We start from the raw sequence: 12,711 nt of genomic DNA, 5'->3' as shown, positions 1-12,711 counted from the left end.
GTGTGAAATATGATTTTCAGTATATGACAAAGCGTTGGCAAGCAAAGGAATAAGTAAAGCAATGGAAACAGTCCAATTTTCTCCTGACAATAAGGCATGGCAAAGTAGCTAAATGAGAATATTTAAGTATGGAGAAACTTCTAATCCAATGCCCTATAAAATTTAAATAGGACTGAAGTCTGGTGATGAGAAGTCAATATTCTTAGATTACTGGAAGTCTTGAACCCTTATGTTTTGTTTAAACAAAAAATTTCAACACAGGAGCAACGACTTCAAACTGAACCTCGTCTCAGGGTCTGATGCTCTTTTGTGGAGATGCTCATCATAGAAATGTTGGAATTATTTCCATGGGCACATTATAGTCTGGAACTTATACATTACCTAAGGGAGGAAGTAATGAAAAAAAGTGAAATTTTATAATATAATTTTTATCTTCTTTGCTAATAAATTTCAGAAACTCGTTTGAAAATGGCAGGTAAAGTTTTACATTTATGATTTGAATTCATTGTTGACATTCTTTCATCTGTGTCTGCTCTTTGTGACCCTTTTTGCAATTTTGTTGGCAAAAGTAATAGTGGTTTGCCATTTCTTCTCTAAGTCATTTTTACAGATGAGTAACTGAGTAAAAAAGATTAAGAAAATTAATGAGGGTTACACAGAGATAACATTTCTAAGACCAGATTTAAACTCAGGAAGATGAGTCTTAATGACTTAATTTTGATGCTCTATCTGGTACACCATCTAACTGTCCCTATGTATTTGACATCAGAAATTATTTATGACTTCTATTGAATCAGTAACATTAAGATACTTTTACCTGAAATCTTCAACCTCAGAGGTAGTTAATATATCCAATCAGTGTTAATATAATACTCATGTTACATTTGATAGGCAACATGAGAGTTATCAAAGCATTACAAGGTATCATGCTATAAAAATATTTTTATTATTTGGAGTAAAACAAGTATTATAATATGAGAGCATAATAAAAAAGACTGCAGATAAAACCCAAAATTATTAGTTAAAATTTACTAGTCCTTTTCATTTATGATAAAGTCATTATGTAAAATTCATTTTTCCTCCCTTTCTTCCCCCCCAGAGAGTGTATAAGACTCAGAAATAATTTTCTTGCCTTTTAGATGAAATAAACAATGATTTTCTAAAAAGGGATAGAAAGTTTTATATATGTGTTTATGTGATTTTGTGTGTATGTGTGTTTGTGTGTGTGTGTGTGTGTGTGTGTGTGTGTGTGTGTGTGTGTGTGTGTATAAAGTTACCCCATACCTACTTGTACTCGTTTTTCCCTTCTCTGGAGGCCATAGCATCTTTCTTCATCTGTTATTCAATTTGAGTTTTAAAACCATTCTTAAAATAATATTGCTATCATTTTTTAAAATATTCTCTTCATTCTCGTTTTTCTATTCCTTACTTTTTGCAAGTCTTTCCATGTTTTTGATAAGATCATTGGGCTAATCATTTCCTAAAGTAGTAGTGTACTATCTCAGTTCAAAGAACAATATTGTTCTGTCTCAATCATGTACCACAAATTTTTCAGCTTTTTGCCAATGAATGGGCTAAATGAAATTTGAGATTTTGGTCACCATATGAAAAGTGCTAAAGTCTTCATGAAGATATATATATATATATATATATATATATATATATATATATATATATATATATATATACACATATGTCTTTTTATGAGTCCTTAATAATCCTTGGAAATTTAATTTAGGATTAATATTGATGGATAAAGGAATTTTAATTATTTTAGCATAAATTTACATTGCTATTCAATATAGGTGGGTAAGTTCACAATTACACAAATAAGGAATTAATGTCCCAAATTTTCAGCAACCCATTCATTATAAGTTACCTTTTCCTCTCATCATTTCAGCTAATTTAGCTACTATAAAATGACACTTCAAGGTTGATTTAATTAGCATTCCTCTAATAAGTAATTATTAGAATATTTTTATGTGACAATAATTTTGAATTTTTTGCTGGAAAACTGCCTGCTCTTAGTCTTTTTCCAATCATGAATTGAATTTAATAATGTATTTACTTGAAAGACACAATGGTAAATAGGGAGGGTAAAATTTAGAGTTAGAGGTCACAAACATGAATCTTGGTTCTTTCATTTGCTCCCTAAGTGATCTTAAGAAAGTCATTTGAAATTTCTTAACATATAAAATGAGAAATTTGAATGAGACTATATATAGTCAATATTAGGTATACATTTATCAAGTTTTCCCTCTTAATAAAAAGGGAATTCATTGTGAACAGATATCAATATCTCTAACTTGGCTTTTAGATGAAATGAGCAATGATTTTCTCAAAAGGGAGAGATAGTTCCTTGAAATTTAATCAATGATTTTTAGTTTCAATTCATGAAGAACATAGAAAATATATTGTTCAAAGATGGTTTGTGATAATTCTCACATATTAATTAACTGGACACAATGACATTCAATAAGATCAATTTACATGAAACTGATGTTATTTCGTATTTTATATTGTCACTGCAATGATAGGTGAATGGAATGATAATGATGAAATATTATAAAAGAATTTATATGTGAATTGATGTAGTATATGTATTAAGAAACATGTTTATATACATTTATGCAAAATATATGCATATACATGTATGTATACATTTATACAAATTGTTAAACAAGTAGTTAAGCGTATATATATATATATATATATATATATATATATATAGAGAGAGAGAGAGAGAGAGAGAGAGAGAGAGAGAGACATACTTAAATGCATGTTGAATTATAGGAGATTTAGTGACTGAAATGAGAATTTTGACCTTGTTGAACCACATCCAGATATTTTGGTCAGTGCAATGTACTATATTTAATAGAGGACTTTTTTAAGCTGTAAGACAACTCTAGATTGAAAATGAAGAAGGTGAATATTCTGCATACTGTATATCATTAAATGAAATAAATGACTAGGAATCCTGTTTATTAAAATAAAATATTTCAGGAGGAGATGAAACCAACTTGAATCATTTGAAGAAATATCTTAGAGAAAGAGTAACTTTGCCCCCAAATTTATACCATAGATCAGAAATAGAAACAATAGCTATAAGTTATGAGGATATATGCTTAGGTAAAATGGAAGGAATAATTTTGTGTGCATAGACATGTGAAAAATCATAGTAATAAGAAAAAATAAATAGATTCTAGCAGTTCAATATGAAATAAACAAGTAATAACTTCCATAAATTATCAAAGTGCAATCTGTTCTTTTATTGACTTGGAAATTATTCCTTCATAAACAAGCTAGAGAAAAATGGTGAGTGTATTGCAATATATTCTGGTAAGTATATGTTCTTAGTAATATCACATGGAGTATTTTAAAGTTTAAATAAAATAGGTACTTGGAAATACATGAGAAAAAATGATTCTGTATCAAAGGGACTCTTGGTCTATTTCCTTTCTGTTACTTTCTTTCATTTATGGAATTCTTAATTCTCACATATCTTCTTCCCATTTTCACTGAAGCTCTAGAAATGAAAAACAACGTGACTGAATTCATCCTTCTGGGACTGACACAAGACCCAGTGACGAAGAAGATCATATTTGTCATCTTCTTGGTCTTCTACACTGCCACTATGGTAGGGAATCTACTTATCATTTTGACCATCAAGACTAGTCCCACACTTGGGTCTCCCATGTATTTTTTCCTGACCTATTTGTCCTTTGCAGACTTCTGTTATTCTAGTAATACAGCCCCCAAACTGATTGTGGACAGCCTTTCTGAAAAACCAACTATCTCATATGATGAATGCATGATCCAATTAATTTCATCACATTTCTTTGGATGCATGGAAATCCTGATTCTTGTCACCATGGCTTATGACCGCTATGTGGCCATCTGCAAGCCTCTATATTATACAGTCATTATGAACCAAAAGACGCGTGGGAATTTAATAATGTTAACTGTCTTTGGGTCTGTTCTGCATTCTTTCACTCAGATCTTCATTGCCTTGAATTTACCCTTTTGTGGTCCCAACGTGATAGATCATTATTTTTGTGACTTGCAGCCTTTGTTGCAATTGGCCTGCACTGATACATATGTGATAAAAATAGTAGTTCTTTTCAATACTGGGATTTTATGCATGATGACCTTTGCAATTCTTATGACCTCCTATTGTTTAATCCTTTATTCTCTAAGAAATCATAGTGCAGAAGGAAGGCGTAAAGCCTTGTCCACCTGTACCACTCACATAATTGTGGTCATTATATTCTTTGTTCCTTGTACTTTTATATATGCTCGGCCCCCAATTAACTTCCCTGTGGATAAGCTGGTGTCCGTGTTTTATACCATTTGTACACCTTTGCTCAATCCATTGATCTATACACTGAGAAATGCAGAAGTAAAAACTGCTATGAAGAAGCTATGGAGCAAGAGAGTAAGCTAACATGGAAAACCTCATACAGTGCATTCCTCACCAAAATGTCTTACATGTCACTTCACAGTTGTCTGCCTCTGTTTCCTCAACTGTAAAATGAGAATGATAATACCTACCTCACAGGTTTATTCAGATGAACAATTCAGGTAATATTAGTAAAGTCCTTGGATCTGTCTTTGCAACCAACAGAGAATTAAGTGATTTTTACCTTCTACACATTCCAAGATGATTTGGACCAATATAGAGAAGAGATGATATCTGTGTGGACTTGTCATTGATGCCTTAATTAGGAACATAATAGGTAGGCAGGTAAGAACAGAAAGATTAACAATTCAATTATGCTCAACCCAAAATACCAAAATACCAAAATATTGAGAGCACCAGGAATGGTTGCAGTTCTCTATTGTGGTTGGTGTCTGTGTATTCCATAATGGTGAATCTATATGAAAGATGTGTCAACTTTATGGACATAATTATAAGATTCATGGAAAATACACCATATTTCTTTTCTCCTCTTCACTATTCGATATTTCATGGAGAATCATATGCATTTGCAAAGTGGCCAATGACATTATTTAATTTAATGGATATTCTTCATTCTAACCTAAAATCATCCAAAGAAAGTGAGATCAATTCTATTTTATGTGAGGTGTGTTCAAGAGGAAAATATAGTACTGACATGAAAAATTAAGATATATAGAGAGACTATCTATCAGACATGATAAATGAATGGTTGTATGCATGAACTGATGGGTAGACAGATGGAGAGATCCATATATACATACAAAGACATATATACATATATAAGTATTAGATAGATACACAGATACATAGATACATAAATACATAAGCAGATGGATAGAGGGGTTAATGAATAGCTAAATAGATAAATATAAATACATGGAAGAAAGTGTTTATAGATAGATGAGTAAGGAGATGGAGAGAGAGAGAGAGAGAGAGAGAGAGAGAACATTCTATTAAGCACTTACTGTCCCAGAGAGCATATTATATAATAGAGATGCCAAAGCAAGTATGCACAAGTGAATGAAGGAGTCTCTTCCCTCACACTTCCTTCTTCATTCTGATGGAGATAATCTACAATAAGGTATAATGGAAAGAAATGAGGTACCTGAATGGAGAAGAACAGTGAAAGCCTGGGTTGGTCCTTTACAATTAAAAAAAAAAGAAACAAATTAAACCAAACTCTGCACTTATTGGAGCTGGAGATACAATGCGCAGTAAATAAAACGATAAAACTTCCATGGTGTTTCCTAAAATTTTTTGTTTAGCTTTAAACAAGTTTTATCATGAATTTTTCTTACAAATTGGGGGAGGTTGTTTTAAGTAAGAAATACAAATAACTAAAGGAAACTTTATTTCTTAAAGGAAATTTCAAAAATGAATACTTGGACCTATTTTTTTTTCAGAAAAATTGCTAATGACAACTTCAAAGTGATATAGCAAAAAGCAATGCTTAGGAGATGTTGCCATAGTTGGTGTTCTGCTGATATCTGGGAGGATAAGGAATAGGTTATTTTATTTTAGGGTTTTTTTTCTTTTTGCAAGGAAAATGGGATTAAGTGGCTTGCCCAAGGCCACACAGCTAGGTAATTATTAAGTGTCTGAGATGGGATTTGAACCAAGGTACTCCTGAATCCAGGGCCTGTGCTTTATCCACTGCGCCACCTAGCTGCCCCTGGTTATTTATTTATAAAACAAAATGAAAGTGCAGGATTTTGAGCTATTTGTTAATCATTTTCATATGACAATAAGAAGGGGAAGTTAGGTGGTGCAGTGGTTCGAGCACTGATCTTGGAGTCAGGGGGCCAGGAGTTCAAATCTTACCACAGTCACTTGATTCATACTAGTTGTGTGACCTTGGACAAGTCACTTAAACCTGATGCCTCACAGTCAGGGTCATTTCTAGTTATTCTGATTCATATCTGGCTACTGGAAACAGAGAGCTCTGGAGGAAAAAGTGAGGATGGGTATTTCTCAAAGTATCCCATCATGAAAATCCAAGTCCTGTGCCTATCATGACATCACTACCCTGGTATTGTGGTCATCTTTCTACATGAATAAACATTACTATTTTTAGTAGTAGTACTATTGTTATTATTATGAAAAGGAAATTTTTTCTTTCCCATTATATATAATGAGTTATTCAAATTCTCAGTTTTTCTGGAATATATGGTTCCTTCCATTTTGGATGTGTGAACATGTCATTTACATGAGCATATGACACCCAAATTGCAAATGATCATTTTGGGGGGAGAAACTGGGTAGGGAAATAAAATAATTATGAGAAATATAGCAATATACACTATTCAGTGTACATTTATTTAAAACTAAAAGCTCAAAAGCCTATAGAAAAATGATGTTAAAGGTTTTCATTATTCCCAAATGAGATTTATGTGAAAACTTCAATGATGCCTCAATGCTCATAAAAATAATCATTGTCATCAGAAACTGAAAAAGGAAAAAAATCTTTTATCATGCCAATCTACAAAGAAATAAATATGTTCACATTTATTTTAGGATGCTAAAATTACAGATGTTAAAGACTATTAAAATGTTACAAAGTCATATTTAAAATCAAGTTCTGATATTTTTTGTTCTAAAAGTTAATCAAGCTATAATTACTAAGTTTAAGTTATCTTCTATTTAAAAGAAAAATTACAATTGAAATCATATATAGAATAGGATACTTTGTAGAGTGATTTCAGCAGATATTACAAAAATCCAAGGGTATTTCTAAATCAGATATAGATAGATACTTTCTCATTCACAGTGTCTAATGAATTATGAGAAGACCTACTCATATAAAATATGTTATTATTGATTTTATATACAGTGATTTAGCTAAACAATTTTCTAAGGATGTGAACCACTGGGCAAACCATTCTTGATAAAGGGAATTCAGAGAAACCAGAGGTGAGGATTCACTCTGAGGAGGGTAACTTTTGAGGATACTCAGACACACAATAATTTCTAAATGGAAATATTGTGGTGAATTTCATGAGGTCATGCGCAAGAATCTTAATGGTTTCTCAGAATTGTCTTTGACTCTATGGATGACATGATTATCTGTGACCGTGGTTTGCTACTACTGAACTCAAAATCCTGAATGGGTGATTTAGGAATGGTAGTTAGATTGTCCATTGCTAACTCCACAAGATTACAGAAGTTTTATTGTTTTTAGAAAAGGAATTTACCCAGGAATTGTTTATCCTCAATTCATTGGTAAAGATTTCTCCTCATCATTTCTTTTAATTAACAGAGAATTTGTGGCAGTGTTGTTTAGTGGCTAGAGCACCAGCCCTGTAGACCTGAGGACTTGCATCCAAGTTTGGCCTCACAACAGTTGAGGCTAACTTACTAGCAAGTTCTGTGAACTTGAGGAAGTCACTTAATCTCATTACTCCACAAAAATATAAACAAAAATCAACAGAATTAGAAAATATGACTATGGGCAAAGCATTAACTGATTAATTAGCCTATTAAATCTCCTGACCTTTAAGAAAAGTCCTTCTAGGATACTATCAGTCATCTTTTGACCTTGATTCATTCTTGTCTCTCCACCAGGTCTATATGTCCATGTAAAGAATGTATGTGTGGAATCTAATCAAAGTGAGATGCCTGTTCTCTTTTAAGGTTCATGAAAAATAAATGGAGAGAAAGGTAACTATACAGTTACCATTGTTTTTTTACCTATACTTTTGAAATCCTGCATTTCCATCCCTACCCTGATCCTCTTTTCAATGTGCCTTCTGGAAATCAGTTTTATTTACAAACTATTTTTCATCATATATAATATATATACATATACATATATATATATTTATAATATTTCTTTTTTTTGGGGGGGTTGCAAGGCTATGGGATTAACAGACTTACCCATCAGACTTTTATATAATTAAGTGTCAGAGAAAGGATTTGAACTCAGATCCTCCTGACTCTAGTGCCAGTCACTGTCACTCTCTTATTTCTTTAAATACAAGCCCCTGAATAAAATTTTCCATTCCCTTCCAGAGTATTTCAGAAGCTTTCTCTGTAACCTTTAATGTTATATTAATATATTACCTCTTCTTCTGTAGAATGCATTTTATCACAACCAATTCGTTGTTACTACGAATCACTTCCAAGTCATTCTCTTCTCTTTAGTAGATTCTTTATGTAGTTAGCAGTCATCTCTATCCCAACATGTCTTCTATTCTGAATACACAGTCACTCCATTATTCAATCTCCTCAGTTCTTATTTTAACCAGGAATAGAGATATTCGCAGACAGTATCCTGAATATGAGGGCAATTTTGATAATAAATGATAGCATAAATTTCCAAAATGCTGAGTAATTGATCATACTCATATCTAGCAAAGTATTCATCACTAGGCAAGGGGTTCTCCTGAAAATTCACATGATGAGCCCTTAGGATCCCATCTCATGTTATAACAGAATTCTTCCCTTCCTTTGTTACCATGGGTTTCACAAGTAATTGCTCAAGATTAATGTACTTCCTTTTTCAACCCTGTACTATAATAAAAGGAGGATTCCTTAGGAATTCAGTATACATATGACATCTTCTACCTATGACTAAAAAGAAGCTTCACAGAAGAGCAGAAAGATTTGTTGAACAAGCAATATTTGCAGTTTAATGTTCTCCACCTCTAGCCAGGATAAGTCAACTGTACCATGAGAAAATATTACCTTAGCATTTAACTTTACTTTGTGAATTAGCAGAAAATCATTGATAAGGAGACACAGAACAAAGGTGAGCATGTAGATCCACTATTCAGTCAGTAATCTTTCCCTCAGTCATTGAGTTCTAGATTGTATAAGCAGTCCATTTAATTACTCTGAGTAATAATGTGGCTAGAACAATGTGTTCTCGGAGAGTGGAGTTCTAACTAAGTTAGAAAACCCCTGACATACTGGTGTGATGCCTATAGATGAATAGAAATGACTTTGCATATCAAGGCTTTATCACTTTGGAGCAAAACTTTAAACACTCCAATGAAAGTACATACATTAAATTTCATTCCACAAGATCCATGGATGCTCAGGTTGTATGACTGTAGAACACCCTTATTGCAAAGTTATTAAATGATACAGTATTTTCATATTCATACTAGGGTTTCTTGAGTTTCTTTTAACTCCTTGATTCTATCATCTTATTGAAATACTCTAAGCTACTCTTTATGGCTAAATGACATCTCAATTTCCTGGCTAGAACTTATCTACTGAACCTTGAAAGCAACATTCTGTCTCCTATCTCATCATAGCACACGCTTAATAATTCCTATTTTGCTTTACTTGTTTCCACTTTTTGAATTGGTTGAACCAATGTTCTGCTTCTTTACTTCAACTACTTTAGTTTCCTTACCTAGCTTCTTTCAGTTTCAGCTAAACCCTTTCTGAAAAATTTTACCCCTTGCCTTGATATCTACTCTTGTTGATTTTTCGATAAATTATATACAGACATACACGCACACACATAGACATACACAAAGCCACACAAGTAACTGAAAAATATACATGCAAAAGGAATATATATGTAATAATGTGTACATACCCAAGACATATGAATATATATTTGTATGTAAATGCATGTATTTGCATAATTATATATTCCTAATTTATCATGAGCTAATAGTGAAACATTTATTAACATACCACTAGACTTACATGGTCAAAGGTTATCAACACAGTGAGGCAGATCTAAGAGAAGAAATTTTCCAGGAATATGGACTATTTAAAAATCTGCTCCATCTGCCTTCATTCTGACCTATTGACTGAAAATGACAATGAAGCATCTTTTCTTGGATTTGGGAAGATAATTTTTTTGATATTCAATTTTTCCCATGTTACTTAGGATATTTTTTTTGATATGAAAACTATGAGATTCTGAGGCTGATGTAGAAGAGGAATATTTCTCCTAAGTAGGTCAAACTATTGACTCATTTTCCTTGACATGAGTATATAAAATTTAAACCATCAAAATAAGAAGAGACCTATAGACTTCAGCAATCAAAATATTTGAAAAGGGAGGCAAAGTTTAGAAAGTGTCCAAAATATAAAGTTCTTAGTGTATGTGTCTAGATTTGAGACAGCCAAGTACATCATACTAACAGTCCTACAAAGTAGAATTGTTCCTTGTAACTCCATGAGAGGTTAAAAAAATCTTTTGAAAAAAGTAAAAAAAGAATGAAAGTAAATGGAAAGAAATATGAAATGTTGAAATAAAAAAATTGGGATCTAGTTTTCTGGCAAAGATATAATGAAATAGATAAACCATGAATCAATTTGTTTAGAAATCGCAAAGAAAAGCAAGTTACTAATATCAAAAATGAAAAAAATTTGCATGCTGCCAAGGAAGATATGATTAACACAACTATTAGTAGTTTACCTATTCAAATGCCAGAAAATTGGCAATTTAAGTGAAATGGATGAATATTTAAAAAGAAAATATTATCCAAATTAATTCTATCTTAGAAAAAAATGTTCAAGCCATAAATGATCTGCATAAGAAAAAATCTTATGGTCTGGATGGAAATACCAAAAAATTATACTAAAATTATATTTTTATATTTCTCATTTTATTAGTTTATAAACATCAAAATAATACATAATGAAGGAGCACCATCAAATTTCTTCTCTGTTATAAATGCTATAATTTATGCAAAAACAAGAAAGAAAATTATAGACCAATGACCTAATGAATTTTGATGTAAGTAAAATGCAAGTGAAATGCTTGCAAGGAAATTACAACAATAAAGAAGAATCATAAATTGTTACTAGTGAAATAAAATTAATGCACACATGGTCTTCATTTTCAAAAAATTATTAATATAATTCAACATTAAAAAGAACAAAAATCAGAGGATTATACAAATTGATACAGAAAAATTAATTTATAAAACATGCAGTATGTAGTCTTATTAAAAATAAATCAGAATTCTATAAAGCAAGGAAAACAATGTAACCATTCTACAAATGAAAAGTAGCATCAATCAAAAACCAAGAGAAAACATTATTGACAAAATTGATGACATGGAAATCATCTTTACTGTTAGAGCAAGGCTGACAATTATCACTCTTTTTATTTATTATTGAATGAAAAATGCCAGTTATAGCAATGACAGGAACAGAAATTTAAGGAATAAAAATAGACAACACAGTGACTGCCAAATATTAGGTGCCAAATTATTGCTTATAGTTTGATTGATGGTTTAAAAACTTAGACCTCTTTAAGAATGAGCTCACATTTGACTGAATTCACAAGAAATTCCTTATCATTCCTCTTTAGATATTAAATTTTTTATTTTCAATGTATTCAATAGCTACAAATTCAGCCAAAGAATGGTACCAGAGCAGACTTATGCTATTTGGTTAGGGAAGGTACACTGCCCAAAATCAAATTAGTTAAAAGCATCAAGTAGGGACTTCCAGCCAAGATGGAAGAGAGGAGACAGGCACTGAGTTAACAGAAATCCTATCCACAATAGCCAGAAAGAGAAGCTAGGAGAAGACCATCTATCAAAAAGTCTATCTGCTGGGATTGTGGGTGAGCGGGGGGCAGAGAGCAGCGAGCCAGTGAGGGTGGAATGAGAGTTGAACTAACCTAAGATCAGCTGCAGAGGCTTTGGCCATGGAAGCAGAGGTCTGGGGAGCACCAGCGAAGAGTTGAAGATCAGGGCCATGAGCTCCTTACTTTCAGCTGAGACCTCTTCCCAGAACAAACAATGAAACACCCCCCCCCCCAAAAAAAAACCCACAGGCTCAGGTCTGGGCTGCAGAGATGCCTCAACTGAAAGGGAGATTAACATTCTCCCCCCAGGGTTTAGCCCACATTGTTCAAGGGCAATTCAGATCTTGCAACTACCCATCACTCCCTCTAGGCCAAGGGAGATTGTTTCAAATCCAGACTACAGACCCTCCAGAGAAAGCAACCAGTACCCCCTACTGACTGGCCCTTTTGAGTTACTAAACCCAGTGAGAAATGCCTCTAGAATCCAGCTTTTGGGATAAAAACTCTCTCTTCAAATAAAAACTGTTGGGAAATTTCGAAGTTAGTATGGAAGAAATTTACACCCTATACCAAGATAAGATCAAAATGGATACAGCATCTATATATAAAAAACAATATTATAAGTAAAGTGGAAGATTAAGGAGTAGTTTGCCTGTCAGATCTATGGAAAGGGAAGCAGTTTACAACCAAGGAAGAGATGGAGAACATCATTAAAACCAAACTAGAGGGGTGGCTAAGTGGCCCAGTG

General features: G+C 32.6%; 1 protein-coding gene across 1 annotated transcript; it reads left to right on the top strand.

The window, feature by feature from the left end:
* Positions 1 to 3,532: 3,532 nt before the first annotated feature.
* LOC141517038 (olfactory receptor 4C11-like) lies at positions 3,533 to 4,444 on the top strand. Its single transcript, XM_074227974.1, has one exon. The coding sequence runs from the start codon at positions 3,533 to 3,535 to the stop codon at positions 4,442 to 4,444; it is 912 nt and encodes a 303-aa protein (XP_074084075.1).
* The last annotated feature ends 8,267 nt before the right edge of the window (positions 4,445 to 12,711 follow it).

Source organism: Macrotis lagotis, chromosome 3 (assembly GCF_037893015.1).
Source record: "Macrotis lagotis isolate mMagLag1 chromosome 3, bilby.v1.9.chrom.fasta, whole genome shotgun sequence".
NCBI lineage: Eukaryota > Metazoa > Chordata > Mammalia > Peramelemorphia > Peramelidae > Macrotis > Macrotis lagotis.
The sequence above is the reverse complement of the archived record's forward strand: the minus strand, read 5'-3'. Positions and strand labels throughout refer to the sequence as shown.

Bases quoted from the DNA above. Each gene is read 5' to 3' on its own strand.
- LOC141517038 (XM_074227974.1), top strand. From the start codon at position 3,533: ATGAAAAACAACGTGACTGAATTCATCCTTCTGGGACTGACACAAGAC.